The following is a 21,586-nucleotide window of genomic DNA, read 5'->3' on the forward strand; positions in this document are numbered from 1 at the left end:
GATAATTCCAGAACATAGAAAATATTGAGCCTTGAGATTTCTAACTTTAATTTCCTCTTGATGTATTTAAAACATCAAAACCTCTATTTAGGCCAGGTGCAATGGCTCACACCTATAATCCGGCACTTTGGGAGGCCAAGGTGAGAGGATCACTTGAGGCTAGGAGTTCGAGACCAGCCTGGGCAACATAGCAGGACCCCATCACTACAAAAAAAATTTTTAATTAGCAAGGTGTAGTGACATATGCCTGTAGTCCCAGCTACTTGGGAGGCTGAGGCAGGACGATCGCTTGAGCCCAGAACTTCAAGGCTGCAGTGAGCTATGATCACGCCACTGCACTCCAGCCGGGGTGACAGAGACCCCATTTCTGTAAAACAAAATGAAACAAAACTCTACCTTCAGAAATCAGAACAAGAAAAAACAGAGGGTAAAACCTCTTCCAGGGCACCCATCAGAGTCCCAGAAGGCTGCCTGCCCTGGGAAATGGTACAAGTTTAGAAAGGGGTACTGAGGGTGTCCTCGCAGGCCGCAGCTTGTCCCCTAACATTGGGGTCAGCACCCTCATCTTAGCAACGCTATTTCAAACCTTTTAAAAAATCTTAAGTTTATTTAGGGAAACATTCTTTAGCTCTTGTAAAAATTGTAAGACCACATTACATAATAAAGTTCTGGTGCATTTGATTGTTGACCAGAGAGACTGTTTACTGTTGTTCTTAGATGTAGCAGTGGGTACAGGCACTGGGTCTAGCTTCAGAGCACCTAGATTGGAAGTGCACTGTGCCATTTGCTAGCGCTGTTCCCTGGTGCAAGTTACGCATCCTCTCTGTGACTCAGTTCTATCACCTGCTGAATGAGACTAATAGTAGTATCTGCCATAGGAGCTTAGAACAGTGCCTGAACATAGTAAGAATGAAATCATGTTAGCTATTCTTATTATTACATTTCAAATAGGCTTTCCTGGCGGTGAAATGTGAATGATAAATTAAAATCAGCTCTTTTCCCACCTCAGAGACACAGAGACTGGGAGAGACTGAGAGGCAGAGGGAGATCCACAAATTAAAGACAGAGACAGAGAAGGGGAGATATTGAAAGATGGAGAGAGAATCCCAGAGAGATTGATCGATTCCCCAAGTAACATTAAAATCCTGCGGTGATTAAAGTTGCATTTTAAAAGTCACCCAGCTGTTTCACACAATCCTGGAAAGAAGATCATCTTAATTTGTATGATAGTTTGCAGTTTGCAAAGCAGTTCTTAGGGATCATTGCATTTGCCCAACCCTTGTATTACAGGTAAGGAAATTGACTTGTTCACCTTATATTTGTAGAGCTTTTTGCAGTTTTTAAAATGACATTTCCACCCATTATCTCACTTGGTAAGGGCCACACTAATCACAGGCCTCTGCACAAACCTGTCTCCCCTGGTATAAAAGCAGCTTAAATTACTGAGATTCAAAAGACAGTAAAGATAACCCAGGCCATACAATCAGGAATTTTTTTTCTCCTTCACTTTGAAAAAATACATATTTGATATTATTACTTTGTCAAGGCTCTATATTAAAATAACAGAGAGAAAACCAAAATTGACACCAATTCCATTTCAAAGTCAAATCTTTTTTCACTTCCCTACAGCATTTTCAAGCCCTTACCTTTCATACATATTCAATTTTTGCATATTTACAGCCCTGTCAGAGATAAAATTTTATTTTCTGAATTTTCACTGAACATGATACACTGAGTATAAGGCATTTAATTCACTTCAGTTCCAATTTCCAAGATATACACAAGAAAAGAAGCATCAAGGTCATTGTTTGACCTTGAACATCTACTGTTAGTCCTTTGACTCTCTTTGGGATTTTCAAGGGCCCGTAAGTAAAATATTCTCAGAGTACAGAAAGCGAGGATTCGTATGACATGTCTGATTGGTCCTCCACGTGCTCCTTGGCAGGTTTGGGAGTGAGTGACACAAATTTTTTTTTAATTCCAAACAGGGTTTAGGCTATCATTTCCAGGGTGGAAGATGCATAAGTGTTTGCATCATGAAGGGTTAATTTGTACCTCCACTTTCCTTAACCAGGCTTTTTCACAGGAGAAAATCCCCAACTTCATAAATCCTACCTCCTGTGGCCTATTTTCCAATCCATTAAAATAATGACGAACTCAAATGATCAATAATGATCTACTCACCATGATGTCATCCATCACCTTTGTCACAGAGAGCCCACCTGCCTTGAAGAGCAAAGCATCCTCGGACTTCTGCTCTGGTAACTTCAACATCTCATCACATTTCTCCCTGTTCATCATCCCTGCAACCAGCTCATGCAGGAGCTTGGCAACCAGCCACAGTGGCCTTCATTCCTCTGGTCCAGCTGCTCAGCTCCTCTCTCAAAGCCCTCTCGCCTTTCCTGCTGGCTGACTTGTGTTAAAAGCTCAGCTAAGGTGGTGTTCAGGCCAGGTGCAGTAGCTCACGCTTGTAATCCCAGCATTCTGGGAGGCCAAGGCAGGAGGATCACTTGAAGTCAGGAGTTTGAGACCAGCCTGAGTAAAAGCAAGATTCCTGTCACTACCAAGAATAGAAAAAATTACCTGGGCATGGTGGCGCATGCCTGTAGTCCCAGCTTCTTGGGAGGCTGAGGCAGGAGGATCACATGAGCCCAGGAGTTTGAGGCTGCAGTGAGCTATGATTTTGCCACTGCACTCTACCCCAGGTGACAAGAGCGAGACCCTGTCTCCAAAAAGAAAAAAAAAGGTGTTCAAAGTGTCCAGTTGCTTAAACAGGTGGCCAATATGCTTCTTGCTGTAGCTCACTTGTTCCTTGAGCCCGGCTCCAAGCTGTGGGAGCCCTTGGGAGAGCACATTGATGTCATCTTGGGAATAAGTAACAGGGGCAGGTTTTTCTCTTTGTTTCCTTGCACTGGATAAAGAATAGGCTAAAGTTAGGAGAAGCCACAGTGCTGTTTCTTGCAGTGTGGCTTTGAACGATTTCAAGGTCCCTTGGTTAAGCTGTTCTCAGCAATGGATATAGAAAATGGTCCCGAGATGGTAAGAACAGAGAGTGTTTGGTCTACAAATTGATCTAAAAATGACCAAATTCCACAAGTCAACCCCTAGAGCTGCTCAATTATAGCAGTTTAAAAATAAGTTGAGGACTTGTTGCTGAATCAGTGGAAAGAATTTGGAGTTTCCAAAACAGTTTGCAATCAAGAAAAGCCATCTGAAGGGGCTCTGGAAAGAAAATTGCTGCTGCAGACCAAATGTCCTGTTCTCTACGTTGTGATGCATATGACTGAAGAAAGCCATTTTTGTCCACCTCTGGGGAAAGATGAGATGATACCCAATGCCTGGCACATACCCTGGACCTGTAGTTACTAAGGAAGCTTTCAAAAGAACTCTGCCTTAACAAGTGATTCCCACTAAGATCTTGGGGTATCTTCTCATAATGCTTAGCCTTTTCTCTGGCTACTGTGAGACCCATAACGTATCGTGTATGAAACGTGTGAGTCTGTTTATCAGGTTTAGACCCTGGACTACTGACCATGCAGGCAGATCTTCCTTCCCAAGAGAAAACGTTATTATCCTCTTTACATTCATTTCTTTAAAAGATGCCAGTTTAACAAAACATATCACTTACTGTCCTTGCAGATAAGAAATATGATGATCCTTGGCAAATGCATCTTCTTAAAAAAAATTTAGGCAAACTCATTTAACCTTCCTGGGAGTCAGTTACCTGGCCTGCAAAAAAGAGGTGTTAGACTAAATTTTCTCGAAGTTTCCTTCCAGAGGTGTGCTCTTTGGAAAGTGCATGCGGTGTGGGGCAGGACGCTGAATACCTGTGGTGGTGGTATTTGAACACAGGAGAGAAGCATCACCTTCGGAAGCAACGTGCAAAATTGTTGGCCAGTGTTGCAGGTGTGTGGGACAGGGTGGCAGTGTCCCTGCGTCAGAGCGTAAGAGACAAGTGTGGTGACTGGCAGGGGTACTACTACGATTTACACAGCCCCTTTCATCCAGCTACTCCAAAGCATATTTTACAAACTCTGGCTCATTCTTCCTTCGATCACAGAATTAAAGAAAGATTGGCGTATTTTCAGTTAATTCACAGGTGAAAAAACTGAGCAATAGAGAATTTAAAGGGATTCTTCCAGAAGTATGCTGCACTTGCAGAGGGGCAAGATAGAGAAAGTGTTCATCACAGCTTTATCATTGAAAACAAGGAAATGAGCTAAATGCTTATTTTTGGAGACCAGTGTGAATTACAGCACATGCATAATTACACATTACAATACAGCATATGGAATATCATGCAGCCATTAAAATGATGTTTATTGAGAATATTTAGTCACATTGGGGAAATGGTCATAATTGAACAACATTAAGTGACACAGAAAAAGATAAATCTTTGTATATACAATACGATAAGAATGCTTAATGTATGGGGGAGAAGTCTAAATTGGAAATATGCTAAAGTCTTAGCAGTGATTTTTCTCAGTGCAGTGGTATATTGGGTGGTTGCTATTTTTTTCTGTATACTTTTCTGCACTTTTCAATTATTTAAGATTGAAAAAAATGGGTACACATTACTTTTATAATCATCTGAATATATGATAATCATATGATTATAAAAGAGAGTGTGCCTGTGAGAGTGGAGGATACCAATTGAATAGAGTGGTAGGAAAGACCTCCGAGGATAGGACATGTGAGCTGAAACCCAAGACGTGAGAAAGAACCAGTCATTTGGAGAACCGGGGAGCACTCTGGGGAACCAGGTGCAAAAGCCCTGAGGAAGGAATAAGTTGGAATGTTCTAGGTTTTGACAAAAGGCCAATGTGGGAGGGTGATGAGAGGTAAGGTCAGAGACTTTGCCAAGGGCCAGATCATGTAGGACCCGTGATAAAAAGTTTGGGAGTCGCTTGTAGAGGCCTGACATAACTTATTTTATGTTTTCAAAAGAGCCTTCTGACCAATATATAAGGAAGATTGTAAAGGGCAAGTGTAGAGGTCAAATTCAACTGAGAAAGCAGTGCAGTGGTCCAGGTGAGACGTGGGGGTGGTTTGGAGTGGAGACACGGCGGTGTGGGTTGGAGTGTGTATCTGACTTATTAGCTGTGCGGAGAAAATAGTCATGATAATCGCTGTCATTTATTAAGTTGTTGCTCATTTAGTCTCACCCAGTCCTATGACGTCAGTGCAGTTCTTAGCCCCACTGGGGCTTTGGAAAGGCTAAGCAACTTGCTCAAAGCCATACGGCTAAAAGAGGCAACAGCTGGATTCAAATCCCAGCCCGTTGGCCCCGGAGCCAACACTTTTAACCACTCCCAGCACTACTGCTCTGCTTATCTGACTGGTTGCCGTGGAGATGAACAAGAGTGAGCAGTGAGCAGAGAGGGGTCTGTACCCTGCACACCCACCCACCCCCATTGTAAACTGTCTTCCGTCATCCATTACTACACCCACACCCACTCGTGTTGGCATGTATGTCTCAGCTGTATCTACCTACATCAGGGTTGGGCTGCCTTGATTTAGACGGAGCAAGATTGGGCGGTGCTGAGATCGCCGTGTGGCAGAGTAGGAACGGCTCTGCCCTGGATCCTCCACCTGCTCTGTGGCTACCTCATGGGCTCTCTCATCTTTAAAAGTTGGGCCTCGAGCACCCCAGAATTCCATGCAAATCCCTTTATCGTGTCATGGCCTGACATCCCCTTTTCTGGGTAGGCCGTCTCCACTTCACTGATATTTGAAGCTCATTAAGTATTCGGCCCATCATCTAAATTAAAGTTACTTCTTTTTGATGAAATTGTTGCCTTGCATTTATCTTCTTGTCCATTTGAATGTAAGAAGTGGTCAATGCAGCTGACCGTTTGCAACCAATTGTCACTCTGATAAGAGGCTAACAAGAGGACAGGATGGTGGCTAGAAAGAGCTGGAAGCAAAAATCAAGGGTCATAGTGTGTGCTACCAGGCTGCTATAATGATACTACTCTGCAAAAGTCAGGGCAGCCTGGAAGGGTCACGGGACATAGTGCCAGGAACATAACAAATCTATTCCCGGCACTGTCAGCCTCTTCCTGTCTCCAGTGAACCATGCAATATAAAGAGGGGGGAGTAGAGTGAAATGTAAGAATATTATTGGTTTGTCTCCGGGGTCTTTGAATTTGCACATGCAAAGTAACAGCTCCTGTGTGATCTTGATAGTCCCAAGTATTGTTTTTCTTCTTGGATACCTGGATATCATGCAAGGTATTTGAGTAGAGAATCTTTGTGCTCTAACTTTTCCTTCCTTGATGTAGGATATTCTTCTATAACTAGATAAGTTTATTTCAATGTTTTCCCAACTGATTTCACAGAATTTTAAATTTTTGAAATATACCATGAAAGGATAAATAAAATGAGTTCTGAGGTCAAAACATTTGGGGAAATAAGCAGTCTTCCCCAGTGTGCATTCACCTGTTCACCTTGGATTGCCCTGGTCTTTCCCAGCTGTGTTTGATCCCCGGCCCGCCCCCCCGCCACCAGCTCTTCCCCAGACACTTGTTAACCCTCTGCAGAACACGGGGGTCTGGGGAATGTGGGTTTGGGGTGCGACATTCAGTCACCATCAGGCTGATGGAATCGGCCTTGACTCAATACCTGGTGTAAGAGGTTTTATGACACTCAATGAAATAAGGATCTTTGCTTTTAGCAATGATAAATTTCCAATGAAATATACTACACAATAAAAATTTCAAACTCACTCTGAAAGTGAAGTTAGACTATGGAATGTGACTTTTAGAAACAGACCTGGTTTCCAACACTAGCCCTTCTAATCTAGTATATGCTTAGCTCTGAGAATTGCACCCACTTCGAAATGATCAGGAAAATCTTTTCACATCCTCTTACCAGACTAGTACAGGGATTCTGAGCACAAACCACCCCCTCGTGGTTCACAGGGGATACTCCGAATGGTCCTCTCTTGCATGTCAGCTTTGTGACATGCCTCCCTCTTTGTGTGTACATCTGGCCCTAAAGGATTCACCTGGGGCAGTCTGATGGCCCATCAGGAGCAGGTCCACTCAGCCCATTCACTTGGTCTTGTCCAGAGTCATGGTGATTAGTGTTGTCGTTGCTGATACTGTAGTAGCAAGGCAGAGTGGTGGGCAAATCCTTGGATTTATGCAAACATTGGTTCAAAAAGCCCATTTTCACACACACACATGCAGGATCAATCTGGTTATCACAACCAAGAGGTTGGAGTTGAGAGAATAGCGTCCGTGTCAACCTAGTCCTTCTCTTTCAGTTTTCTAGTTCCTTACTACCCCAGACTTCACCTGCTAAATAGATTTAAATTTTCATCTTCTACCTCATACTTGACTATTGACCTCACTCTTTTCCAATGGAATATAATTTTCGTTTAAATATGGACCCAACAGGGTGGCATTGATTACTTTATGTGACTACATCTATATCTAAAGATGAGAAATCTGCCTGGTGTATTTGTATAGATCTGTACTACACAAATTCATGTGCATAGATCAGTGGTTCTAAATGGGGGTGATTTTGCCCCCCAGGGGATATTTGACAATGTCTGAAGCCATTTTTGAGTGTCACAACTGAGTGGGGGAGAGATACTACTAGCATCTAGTGGGTAGAGGCCAGAGATACTGCTGAACATCCTGCAATACACTGGATGGTCCCCCACAACAAAGAATTGTCAAGCCCAAAATGTCAATTGTGGCCAGGTTGAGAAACCCTGATGTCAATAAACATGCAAATCCTTGTAAAGTATTACACGAACCTACATTCACTGAAGGATAATTTGGTAACCTGGACTTCCCTCTTGGTCACTGTTCTGGTATCCAGTTCACACAAAGGTCATTTTGTCATTTGGAAGCCCTTGGGGCAAATGACGCCAACTAATTGAACCAGCATTTAATATATGGTTGACACTCAACTGTTGATGAGACCCAGAAAATTAAGGCAAACTTGTCCCTAAGAGATGTCAAGATAACACAGTATGAAAAGGCATCCTTATCATTTTAGTGGGAATACACACAGTGGATAAGAGCATGACTCTAGCACTAGACCGCCTGGGTTCAGTTTCCAACTCTGGCATTATGATTTGGGGCACATTATGTAGCAACTTTATATCTCATTTTTTTCCTCTTTTGTGACATGGGGATGATGACAATAATAATAGTACCTATGTATGGGAAAATTATGAAAATTAAACAAGCTAATATGAAGTATTTGGAACATTGGCTTGACTCAGGGTAAGTCCTATATAAGTGTTAGTATCATTATTATTGTTTCTTCAAGTCAGGAATACACTTCATCAAATATATACACATTCATTCCTTAATTCAACAGATTTACTTAGCACCTACTATGTCCCAGGGACTATTCTAGCTGCTGAACATACATCAGTGAATCAAAAACATCTGGTAAAAATCCCTGTCCTCATGGAGCTTACATTTTAGTGGAATTTACTGGTAATAATGCAAATAGAAAGAAAAATGTATGCAAATTATGCTTAACCTAGTACCTATCCTAAAGTTGTTGAATGAATGGATATATTTATTTTGTTCTTGTTGTTATTGTTACGCAGCAATTGAGCTTGGAGGTCTGAACTATCATCTTGGATAAGAAAAGAAGCTAAACCAAAGTGCAATGCCAGTAAGCAGTTGAAACTACTACATAAAGATTAGAAAGGAAAAGAGAAGAGGAATGACATAGGCCATCATCTGTGGCCATGAATTTTGTTTAAAATGAACTGAACCTTTTTTTCTTTCTTATCTGTGTATCAGAGATACGATTACCTCTAGGCAAATTTCCACATTCTAAGACATTAAGACCTTCTAGGCTGTGGCAGACTTATCTTTACGTGTAGCAAAACAGAGAGTAGTGTTGTTTATTTTCAGATGACTGCAGCTGAAGAGGAAGAATCAACGTAATTCACTCACTCCTCCAACAGTTATTCACTTGTGGAAGAAAACACTCCTTCAGAATAATCACCCCCTGAGCATGGACCTCAGCATTCACTGAAGAACCTGGTTAAAATAAATTCTAGATCTTGTTCACTGATTCTTTATCTTTTCTTTTCCAGAAATCTTCTCTACGTCTACCCACAGAGGCTGAATTTTGCTAACAAACTAGCATCTGCTCGGAACATTACAATAAAGATTCAGTTTATGTGTGGAGAAGATGCTAGCAATGCTATGCCGGTAAGGGGGAAATAAACGTTTGCCCCAAGCCCGAGTGGGCTGCACTCCCCTGTCAATTCACGTGGACCAAAGTCAGGACTCCTCAAAGCACAGAGTATGTCTACTCCAGGCCAACACAACTCAGCAGGTCCAAGGGCTTTTGTTCCCATGGTAACTGATGGGGAAACAAGGTCAGTCTCAAGTCTTTAGAATAAGTTAAGAAAGAGACTTTGAAATACAGATCCTTTTAGAGGACTGAAAAAAATCATTGTCTTTCCACATTATCGAGAGGACCACACCACTCTTAAAGCATACAAAGTAAAGAGATGGCCCAGTGTGTCTGCTGTGTTTGCTGAACATTTTCCGTGTACACACTGCAGGACACCCTTACCCAAGCTTCAGACCACGTCTACTAATAAATGTGAAGTACTGCCTAATTATAATAATCACACACCAGCTCAACACCTTTTAGGAATGGATTTTCACCCTGAGGCAAAAAAGAAATCAAATAATATATAATCCAGTGTGCTCTTGTTATCAAACAAACGGGCTCACTGTCTAATGCCCAGAAGCCAATACTACGGCACCAGCTTTTGAGAAAAGAAGGGCTTTATTGTGATGCCAGCCAGCAGGGAGTCAGGAGACAGACTCAAATCTGTCTCTGGTTTGGGGTGTGGGGCTCAGAGGGCAAGGGAAAGGATTCAGGAATGTTAGCTTGGCAGGGTCTGCTTGGAGGGCTATAAATTGGACCATTACGGTAAGGTATGTTGAGGTAGATGTTAGCCCTGGACCTTCCAAGCCAGCAGATCCCTCGTTTCTGCTAGAGTTCTAGCATTCAGGTTCTGGTCAAGTCTCAGTCTTCGTGGTGCCACAGGGAGGACTTCTTGGTCCAGGTGGTGTTAGAGGTCAAAGCTTTTTCTATCGTGTATACCTAAGGCTACATGACTTGCAGTTTGGGGCTCTGTTATACCTACAAGGTAACTTGACATTTTGTTATCAAGAGAGTAGGCCCAGTTTGTGCTGGTCTCATGATTACACTTTCAGGAACCCAAAATGCCAGAATTTATTCTTTTTGGCCATCTGCCATTAAGTGAGATGGTGGTTAGTTATTACTACTTTCCATAAGCCACAGAATTCCATTAATATACCTTTCTACTAAAGTAATTTTTCCCTAATGCTTCCATTCTTTAAATATCTACTTTTTTTTAAACCTTTCTCCCAATGTCCCACCTATCTTCCCAATGCAAGGTGTCCTCTTGCAACGGTGGTGGGGTCCTCCTAGTCCTCTCTGCTCTGGCCCCTGGCGGTTACCACCAGGGCTGCCGCAGATCCTGTATGTAGCTAAGATACCCAGCCAAGGAGCAAGTGGGGGCTAAATTCCAGGATATTCTCCCCCCACCGAGCCCTGGGACCTGGCATGGGGAATACTGCATCTAGAGGAGGCTTTTTCTTTGCTCAAAGGTGAGTCTGCTTGTCAGTCATGTGCATCCTAAAGGCTGCTTCAGGCCTTAGGAGGTATCTTTTTCTAAACAGTACAAACATGTGGACAGGGCAGTGAAGATCCGCACCCCCAGTGCCCAGGCCCATGTCTTTGGAGAGAGAAGCTCCTGGACCAGGGCTTTCTCACCAGGGGCAAAAGGATGATGCCCTGTTGTGTAGACCTCTAGGTGATAAGGCAGAGTGGAGAGAGCACTGGTTTTCACTCTCACAAACCTGTGGCTCTTGGTCACTAATAAAGCCCCTTGGAACCTCAGTTTCCCTTCCATGGCCAGCTCTTCAGCACTGGTGTGGTCGGGCCAGTTGTAGAACCCAGAACTCTTAATGTACAAAATACAGCTCTGCAAGACCAGAACATCCTATTGGCCTGACAACCATCAGTTTTCTATACCCAAATGTCAGTGGTAATTTGATCCTTTCTGTATTGGTGAACAGGTCATCTTTGGAAAGTCCAGTGGGCCTGAATTTCTGCAGGAAGTGTACACGGCCATTACATACCATAATAAGTAAGTATGTTTCAGAGTCCTAAACATATGCCAAGATTGTTTTATTATCTCCTGGCTTTTCTGAGTCCCCTGAGTGATCCCTCCCAAAAGTTTTGATAATTCAGTGACTAAGAGACAAAGGAAACTCATACCAGTTCCATGATTCTGTGCTGGAGATGTACAACTTTGCCATTGACTAAAACTGAGAGAAGAACAATGTATCTTCAAGAATCCAATATGGTTTTGACCCTTCTGGAGCCTTCTGTCCTAGTATGAAGCAGAGAGGTTGTCTAACATTAAATAAATAAATTTCCTAACTTGCTTTGAGGTACTTGCCAGAAACAAACTCCAATTCTCCTCCCTTGTGTCCCCGTCTTCTGTGCCACTCAGCACCTGCTCCATACATACTTTAAGTTGTCCAAAGGAAACATGGAACCCTCGTTACTGTATCAGCAAATTGAGTCACAGCATAATGTCTAAACTGTTATCCACATTCCACGGGTAAGGGAGGGACATCGTGCAGTGTCAGATAGGATTGGGTTTGATCCTGGCCTGATAACCGAGGCCCATTTAAGTGCTTCATTTGACCACATTCCAGGGTTGGGATGAGGATCAGATGAGGTAATGTAAAGATACTTTACTCAGTAAAGTATCTAGGACTCCATAGTTCAGTAAAATTTCCTTCCTGCATCGTTCATTTGTTTCTCTGGTCCCTTGATGATGGCTGCCTTGTGCCAAGCTCTGTTCTCAGGGTAGAGCTGGACGAAGGAGGTCACAGCAGGACTCAGAACCTCATCCCCTTTTCAAATTAAGTTGTTGGGTTTTTCCATCACGTGGGGGGAGTTGTTTTCCTGACAAAGCCTTTAGTTGGCGAGCGGTTTTATGTAAGCGAATGGCATCTAATAACATAGGCTTGGCCTCAAGGACTTGCAGCTTAGGAGCAGGACAATGTAAGATGAAAAGCATAACAACAAGCCGGCAGGTTCAGGGGAGCAAAGGGTCCGTGATGTTACAATTTAGAGTCAGAGAAGTCATCATTCTTGCTAAAAGCTATTTGTGCATAATGTGCTTTTGAAACAGGTCTCCTGATTTTTATGAAGAAGTGAAAATTAAGCTCCCTGCTAAGCTCACAGTAAATCACCACCTCCTGTTCACCTTCTATCATATCAGCTGTCAGCAGAAGCAAGGAGCCTCCGTAGAAAGTCTCCTGGGATATTCAGTGAGTTGTTTTTAACTTGCCGACTCACACTGCAGTTGGTGCATCCAAGGTCCTTGCAGAGATAAACAACTAAATTCTATTCACTTGCTTTTTTTCTTGTCAGAAGTAGCAAAACATGCTAAACCAGATCACAGCAAAGAGCAGAAATGATTTGACTTAGCAAATGTCAAATCTGAGGAATGGAAAGCTAGCGGGTGATAGATATTGAAAGAATACTCATTTTTTAAAAAAGCATGGCGATGTCCATTATTTCTAAATTTAGTACGTGTACTTCACATATACAACTACCTCTTTTTCCCCCAAGGGGGAAAAAAGTTATTTCTTTAAAAAATATAAAAGGTAAAATAAACATTGGTGTTGTTCAGACACACACAAACATTGGCTATAAAGAAAAATGCTACTGCTTTGGCTCTGAAAACAGTAAATTATCGATATTACCATCTCAGGAGCTCTCAGGGAATTTAAAATGCAAAGAACTTGACAGAAATTACTGCCAAAAAGAGCCCGGGTCAATATCTAATCATTGTTTAGTTGCATTTGATTATTGTGAGCTAGATAAATTGCCAGAATTATATGCTGTAATAAATACCACTTTATTCTTTACATCATCTGTTTCAGTGGCTGCCAATTCTCTTAAATGAACGTCTTCAGACTGGATCCTACTGTCTCCCGGTTGCCTTAGAAAAACTGCCACCCAACTACTCCATGCATTCTGCCGAGGTAACCGGCCAGCCGGCCACCAGCTGTCTCCTGTCCAGCCATGGTCTTGGACCACCTTCCCAGACACACTTCCCGTTCCTTAGATGTGACCAAGAATGCTGATTGTGTTTTCTGGAGCACACGGTGTTCTGAGAGAGCACACTGTTCTGACAGGATGGGAAGGGGCTAACAACTGGCTGTGAAACCTCGTTCATTTAGATGTCACCAAATCAGAACATTTAGTAGATGCAACCTGTATCCAAGGCAGTGTTGCCTTGCATTATCTACCACAAAGGGATTCTCAGAAAAATAAATTGCAGAAGAGGAGGCAAACTGAGCCCACTTATGATAAATAACCACTCCTAGCAAGGATCCTTATGAGAGATTCCCAGGCCAGATTCCATCCATTCCTTCTCTGGGTCAATTGTCACAGCCCCCAGGTAGATACGACCTGGACAGTTTTATTGTTCTAAAGATCACAGTGCCAGTAGCCTTTCCCCCTTCCTGTTCCCTGCACTCCCTCTTGCCCATCCACTCTGCTGCATTGCACCTATTTAAAGGGACCCCAGAGGACTCTCCATCCTGACCACACCAGCACCACTCTCATGTGTCTCGGTCCCTTGCATAGGTTTACATCAATAAGTATTATTTTGAAGCAAATCCCAGACATCATATCATTTTGTTTATAAATATTGTAGTACATATCTTAAAAGTTAAGCACTCACAGTGGCTCACACCTGCAATCTCAGCACTTTGGGAGGCCAAGGCAGGAGGATCGCATGAGGCCAGGAGTTAGAGACCAGCCTGGGCAACACAGTGAGACCCCATCTCTGCAAAAAATAGAAAAATTAGCCAGGCATGGTGGTGCACACCTGTAGTCCCAGCTACTGGGAAGGCTGAGGCAGAAGGATTGCTTGAGCCCCAGGAGTTTGAGGTTGAGCTATGATGGTACCACTACACTGTAGCCCAGGCAACAGAGCGAGACCCTGCCTCAAAAAAATGAAATGAAATGAAATAAAAATAAAATAGTACATATATGGTTCACTTTATATTTCTACTGGACAGTGCAGTTTTGGATCGTAGATGGCAAACTCATGTGCCCACAGGAATTGGAGGAGTAACATGGATGAATGCCTGGATCTGGTGGCATTTGTTCACTCTGGAGATTGCCCCATCTAAAGTTCCAGCTGCCCCTTGGCTGTGCAAATTGGTGCCATGCTGGGATACAACACTAGTGTTTTCATATCTTCCAGTTCTCAAATGAAGTTAGAAAAGCAGTCTTTTATATGAAATTTTCTAACTTCCTAATGTTGGCAACTAATTCAAAAAAGTTTCCAACACTCTGTGGGCCAAACAGGACTTGCCTGCGGGCTGGGACGAGCTTTGGGCCCCAGTTTGTGACTCTGCTTTAGGTAGCTCCGAAGGTCTCCATCCCATGCACACATCCACCCTTGCTAGTAAGCATGCTTCCTTCCATGAAAATGAAAAAGATAAAACCCAGGCTAGGCCCTCCCCACTCAACACTGAACGGCATCTCTAGGAGAATACAATTCCAATGGGAATTGAAAGGAAGAAACTGTCTCTAAGGCCTACACATACATATTGATATATAAATGATATGAAATAGTCACTATGAGTAATTAAAGCAGGAGCCAAGCAGGCCTGCTACTTGGAAACACTTTTTTAAGCGGGAAAGTAATTTCGGGTGCCCAAAGCTTTAAAACTTTATGTCTTGTAAAGACATTCAATACTTTGTCCTGACATTCCTGATTAATAGGAAAATTGCTGGAAGCTTACTTTATTTCAATTTTTGGAATCCAGGATCATAGATGCTGGGTGGGAGCTTAGAGACACACCACTCAGTTCACCCCTCCCCTTGTAGCACGAGAACACTGAGGCCCAGAGACTTTAATTGTCTTGTTAAAGTAAAAATAACTAGTTTGGGGCAGAATTGAAAACTTGAACCCAGGGCTCCTGACCCCAAGGTCAGCTATAATAGTTTTCTGGAGAGTTTTGTATTTGTATAATCCTGACATTTATAGTCAAATTGCTTTGCAGTATTTGTTTGTAATCAGAAAAGGGGATTGGATTACTAATCTTTTTTTTTTTCTCTTTAACACAGAAAGTCCCTTTACAGAATCCTCCCATTAAATGGGCTGAAGGACATAAGGGAGTATTTAATATTGAAGTGCAAGCTGTGTCTTCCGTTCATACCCAGGTAAGGAACGTCAAGGCCAACTTCAGATCAGACCCAGATGGCTAATGGGGAAGGCAGAGATGCAGCAGAGAAACCTTCTAAGGACAGGCACCAAAACAAAACAAAAATCAATGAAAATCTTTGTCTACGGATTAATAAAAAATAATCTTAGTTCTTTGTGGGGACTTGCAAGCCTATTCAGGTTTCATTTTTCATTTGAATAAAAAGACCTTACAAAACTGTTTAGCCCCTAAAGGAGAGAACCTAGTAGCTGCACTGTGGATTGAGAAACTTTGTGGGGAGACTTGATCTGAAAGGTTGTCTGCTGTTATCTCATTCCCCTCTGTAATTCTGCCAATTCATCAGCCTTTTGAAAAAAATGCCATACTCCCTCTTTCCCTGCTATTGTCATCTGCTTAGACCCCTTTCTCCACAGTGTGTTTACCTGGTATGCTGACCTCTGCTTACAGAACGTGCCAGAGCCTAAATTATTTTTTCTTTAGTTAATAATTATTGAGGGGTCCTATTTTGTGCACCGTATTCTACAACGAAGTTCATAACCGTGGTCTGAAACATCATGTCTTAGAACTTGTGGTCTGAAACCCTGCATAAGAAGTTCTACCGATAAAGAGCTATTCGATTGTGTTTATGAATCCGTTGGTGAACACTGATGGGATAAGACCCCGAGATATCTGCCTTCTGCCTTCCCAGGACAATCACCTGGAGAAGTTCTTCACCCTCTGCCACTCCCTGGAGAGCCAGGTGACCTTCCCCATCCGCGTGCTGGACCAGAAGATCAGTGAGACTGCACTGGAGCACGAGCTGAAGCTCAGCATCATCTGCCTGAACTCCTCCCGCCTGGAGCCGCTCGTGCTCTTCCTGCACCTGGTGCTGGACAAGCTCTTCCAGCTGTCCGTGCAGCCCATGGTCATCGCCGGCCAGACAGGTAAAAGCCCTCGGGGCTGGGACGAAGCAGGAGTGGGCAGGCGCTGCCCTGTTTAGTGAAACATCATCTTCCAGAAGTCTGGGGACAATGTGATCTTCCTTTCCACTGATGATGTGAGTTCAAGGGAGGCCAAGTTCAGCGCTATTTTATCGAGACTCTCTGGGTGTTTAGAAAGAAAAAGAAACAAATAAAATAGGGTTCTTAATATCATAGCTTTTTTTTTTTTTTTCATAAACTTCGTTGCATGATTATAGACAGTCTTTCAAATTCTCTTCCTGGTAATTGATGGCTTTATTTTGCCTCTAAGTTTTAAATATTTTTGTTTTCTTGACTAACAAAGAAATAGAACATTTTAAAGAAGTAAGACAATGCATATTAAATGGAAGGAAGGAACTCTTTAAATTGAAACGGAATGTGACCACCTTTTTTATTGAAATACAATGCCCATACCATAAATTCACTATTTCCAAGTTTACAGCTCAGTGGTTTTTAGTATATTCACAAGGTTGTGCAGTTATCACCACTAATTCCAGAATATTTTCCTTTCTTTTTTTTTTTCTTTTTTTTTCTTTTTCTTTCTTTCTTTTTTTTTTTTTTTTTTCTTTTCTTTTTTTGAGGCAGAGTCTCACTCTGTTGCCAGGGCTAGAGTGCCATGGCATCAGCCTAGCTCACAGCAACCTCAAACTCCTGGGCTCAAGCAATCCTCCTGCCTCAGCCTCCAGAGTAGCTGGGACTACAGGCATGTGCCACCATGCCTGCCTAATTTTTTCTATATATATTTTTAGCTGTCCATATAATTTCTTTCTATTTTTAGTAGAGGCGGGGTCTTACTCTTGCTCAGGCTGGTCTCGAACTCCTAAGCTCAAATGATCCTCCTGCCTTGGTCTCCTAGAGTAATTCCAGAATATTTTCATCAGCCCTAAATGAAACCCCACAGCCTTTAGCAGTCACTCCCTGTTCACCCCTCCCCCAGCCCCTGGCAACCACTCATCTGTTTTCTCTCTGGCAGTCTATTTTAAATGCTTATTTTTAACAAATTAAATACAGTGTATGTCAAAAGCTTATATTGGAGGCATGACCAGGGTCCAGGGTAGACTGGCTGGTGTAGGCATCTTTATTTGCCACCGTTTTCAGCTATGCTGATATGGTTCTTTACTCTCCAGTCCACAAGATGTTTTTGGGGTGCCATTCGTGTGCCCAGTACCATGCTAAAATCTGTAGTCTTTGCAACGATAACTAAGAGCATCTCAGATCTCAAAGGATCCACAACACAGCAAAGAGCAAGCGGCACAGGACAAGAGTCCTCAAAGAGACACAGTTAAATATTGCGGTGGTGGTGAGAAGGGTGGCGTCAAAGAAGAGAGAGAGAAAACACTCATGGGGGATGCAGGAGGCCCCAGGAAGAAGGTGGCCTTGAGGGAGGGGTAGAGGGGAAGCAGCCGAGCTGGGGCCGTGCAATGAACATGGCGCCAGCAGAGACCCAGAAAGGCATGGGAGTGTGGGGAAAGAGGTCAGCTGCATAGTCAGGTGATGGAATGGGAGCAAGTGCTGAAATGGGCTGGGACACAGAAGTGGGCGGGCTTTCAGAGCTGGGGAGGGGCATGTCCTCCTTATCCTCACTTTGCATCACATCCTAAGATGCATCTTTTGTGGTTCCGCAGATAAGACATCCTGGGTCGTAGACTAACTGTTCATCCAGGCAGCTCTTGCCTCTCCAGCTCGATTCCTGCAGAGCAGAAGCCCCTGCCCTCCTTCAGTTCCTTTCTATGCCTCCACTTATGTGGCACACTGCTTTGTGTCTTCAGCTATTTAATACAGACTTGTTCATTAAACAAAATGTTCATTTACATGTTTTAAGCTTCTCCTCCATAGCAAGTTGCCATCTTTTCATGTGGGGACCACCGGGTGTTGGCACAGGCAGACTAAGTGGAAGCACTTAGTCACAAGCATTTATTCAGAACCTGCTCTGTGTCTCGCACAGCGGGGGAGACAACAAAGTATGAGAAATTCACCTTGCTTGTGAAGGATTTCCAGCCTTCACAGAGAGACTGAGTTTCCCACCAGAAATAGCCAGAGAATCACATAATTCAGTTTCACTTAAGCCCCTGTACTGTGAATTGTCAGAGGCTTCTTGGAGGAGGTGGGACTTGTGCTAAGCATCGAAGGATTGGTATGATTTTGCAGATAGGAGCAAGGAAGGCTTTCTAGGTCAGGACAACAGCATGCAACAAGTCACAGAGATGAGAAAGAGTGGCCATGTGACAGGACAATGGGATGATTGCCTCCTTTTAAGGGAAGTTGAATATGAGCAGAAAAGGATAGTATGTTGGATAAGTAGGTTGGAGCCAAAGTCTGGAGGCTTGGAGCACCAGAACCAGAGGCTGTATACAGTAAATCAATAGTTTGTATTGACCTCCTGTGAGGACTGCCATGATGCACTTACATTTTTAGGTTAATCTGTATAAGAATCTGGGTTGTGCAACTGCACATCTCAAATCATGGCATATATAAGCAGCACCTGGGCATCTTGTGAAAATGTAGATTCTGATGCAGTAGGTGCAGGGTGGGACCTAAGATTGTGCATTTCTAAGTAGCATCTTGATGCTACTGATAATGTCAGTCTGCAGCCCCCACTGAGGAGCACCAGTTACAGCCTGGTTTAGAGAGGGAAGACATCTGGACAGTCATGTCTTTGTCATGAAAAACATCATGCCACTCGGTGGCAGGAGGAGGAAGATCTAAAGAGGGAGGATGACACCATCTGTGGTAGACAGAGCCTGCATCCTGGAGCTCACCAGAGCAGCTCACCCTGCCCAGGCCACCATCCTGACCAGCCTGGCTACGCTGGTCAGTGGTCAGGACACATTGGCACTGCCCGTTTCTCTCTTGATTTCTCAGCCAACTTCTCCCAGTTTGCCTTTGAGTCTGTGGTGGCCATCGCCAACAGTCTGCACAACAGCAAGGACCTGAGCAAGGACCAGCACGGGAGGAACTGCCTGCTGGCCTCCTACGTGCACTACGTCTTCCGCCTGCCGGAGCTGCAGAGGGACTTACCCAAGTCAGGTAGCTTTGCCCCGACGGTGGGGGTCTGGTGGGCAGGGCACCCCCACCTCTGCCCCATTGCTGTGTCACTCAAAATAAAATAAGACACCCAAAAGTTCCATTTTATTTTTCAGAATAATATAAAACTTACATGAATGCTGAAATCAAAAGAATTTCTCTCTAGATCTTTCTTCCTTCTCTCTTTTTATGCTCTAAGCCCATTTTGTCTGCCCATCTGAAAACCCCTCACTGGTCTTTACCCAGTTGCTGTTATAATTTATGATTCAGTTGGGGATCTCTTTTTTATTTATTTTTTTTCTTTTCTTTTCTTTTTTTCTTTTTTTTTTTTTTTAGACAGAATCTCACTCTGTTGCCCAGGCTAGAGTGAGTGCCGTGGCATCAGCCTAGCTCACAGCAACCTCAAACTCCTGGGCTCAAGCGATCCTCCTGCCTCAGCCTCCTGAATAGCTGGGACTACAGGCATGCGCCACCATGCCCGGATAATTTATTCTGTGTATATTTTTAGTTGTCCATATAATTTCTTTCTGTTTTTAGTAGAGATGGGGTCTCGCTCTTGCTCAGGCTGGTCTTGAACTCCTGAGCTCAAATAATCCGCCTGCCTTGGCCTCCCAGAGTGCTAGGGTTACAGGCATGAGCCACCACACCCGGCTGGGGATCTCTTTTTTAAAAGATGGAAAAGTGCCGACTAATGCCTAGGGTTCTAGGATAAAATGATCAGGAAAATAACATATATCCAATGGCAGTGGTTCTTAAACTTTTCATTATGAAAAAATAAATCTCTTTTCTCATTCTCCTCAAACTGAGCTTTGGAAATAATCCATTTCCCATGGTCAGTATGATATAAGAAGTCCCATCAGTGAGTTCCCAAAATTCCAGACCCAAATAAACTTGGCACTTTTGTTAGTCTGTGCACCCTCATTTCAAGTAAATATGTAATTTTGATTGAGTTTTTTAAAATACTGGTGGTATCTTATAGACTCACATAAGCGTTTTTAAAAATATGCAAATACTTAAAGATGAAGCATATCCATACATTGTATATAGGCTTATCCTCAGAAGGTTCAGGTGACTCTATGGGTTTTTGACTCTCAGGAAATCTGACTGCATGAATTAAAAAGTTGTCATCATTTAAATATTAATAAATAGAAAATATCCACATTTTCAGCTTCTTGTGAGAAATCAGAAGCTCCGGCAATGCTAGAGGGTTCTGATTCCCCGTGGCAGCAATAGGCTGGAGCTCAGTAGCACCCCCTGCCCTTGGGGGAGACATGTGTCTCCGGTTTTCCATAGTCCTCACCACTCCCTAGTGCCTCAGACCCTATCTACTTCCCACAAAAGAATGCCTCCCTCTCCACTCCACCCCTAGCATTTGATGATAAGACCCTAATTCCAAGGCCTAACCTAGTGGGTTTTCGTCTGCCCTATCCCTCTTCAGTTCCTTCTTAAGCCAGGAAGTGACTCTGGTCCCCTTTGTGTTGACATGTCTATGCCTGGTGGGTGCAGGTGCTCCCCCCGCCCCCGCCGACCCCCGCTACCACACGTACGGGCGCACGTCTGCTGCGGCCGTGAGCTCCAAGCTGCTGCAGGCCCGGGTGATGAGCAGCAGTAACCCAGACCTCGCGGGGACCGCGCACTCCGCAGCGGACGAGGAAGTTAAGAACATCATGTCTTCAAAGGTAGGGAAGCTGTCAAACCCTGGGAGGTGGCACAGCCTTTTTTATTTTTTAAATAAAACTTGGAGAAACAACACAGAAACAACCACTACTGCTGCCCTCGTGTTGGTCAGATGCTTTAATCTTCAGCTTTAGAGCGACGAACGTTCTTTCCTTTTGAATGGATTGGGACCGTCTGAAAGATGCAGTGACAAGACTGGCATTTGAGGATCTGCTCAGAACTAGTTAACTCTGGTAAAAAAAAAAAAAAACTTTAGAGCATCGCTGGCTTGGCCACATGGAGTTAATGAATACCAGAAATTTTATTTTCAAGTAAAAAATTTTGCTTTAACTTTTCTTAATGCCTAGAAAGGTTATTTTTTTATTTTGTTTTGTGTGTGTGTGTTTTTTTTTAATATCTTCCTTTTACATTCATTAGCAGCCACATATTGATTGTCCTATATAAAAATCCCAAGGAGCAACACCAAATTTTATAAACAAATAAAGGGTTGATGACTTGCCCTATATTATCTTTCCTTCCATGAATTCTTTATTTTTTCTTGATCAACTTTTTATTATCAAATAGTTTTAGATTTACAGAACTGCGACGGTAGTACAGAAGGGCGTTATAGACCCTGTGCTGTTTCCCTGTTAA

The 21,586-nt window shown here is 43.2% G+C and overlaps 1 protein-coding gene across 1 annotated transcript in view; it reads left to right on the forward strand.

Moving 5' to 3' along the window:
• DOCK8 (dedicator of cytokinesis 8) overlaps positions 1-21,586 on the forward strand; it is a 200,293-nt gene that overhangs the window by 110,886 nt on the left and 67,821 nt on the right. The window contains exons 15-22 of the mRNA XM_069474160.1: positions 9,077-9,194; positions 11,106-11,176; positions 12,236-12,374; positions 12,993-13,094; positions 15,196-15,291; positions 15,982-16,216; positions 19,115-19,279; positions 20,783-20,955. Of these exons, the coding sequence (XP_069330261.1) occupies positions 9,077-9,194; positions 11,106-11,176; positions 12,236-12,374; positions 12,993-13,094; positions 15,196-15,291; positions 15,982-16,216; positions 19,115-19,279; positions 20,783-20,955 (1,099 nt within the window). The remainder of the gene's footprint in view (positions 1-9,076; positions 9,195-11,105; positions 11,177-12,235; positions 12,375-12,992; positions 13,095-15,195; positions 15,292-15,981; positions 16,217-19,114; positions 19,280-20,782; positions 20,956-21,586) is intronic.

The sequence above is a fragment of the Eulemur rufifrons genome, chromosome 7 (genome assembly GCF_041146395.1).
Source record: "Eulemur rufifrons isolate Redbay chromosome 7, OSU_ERuf_1, whole genome shotgun sequence".
Taxonomy (NCBI): domain Eukaryota; kingdom Metazoa; phylum Chordata; class Mammalia; order Primates; family Lemuridae; genus Eulemur; species Eulemur rufifrons.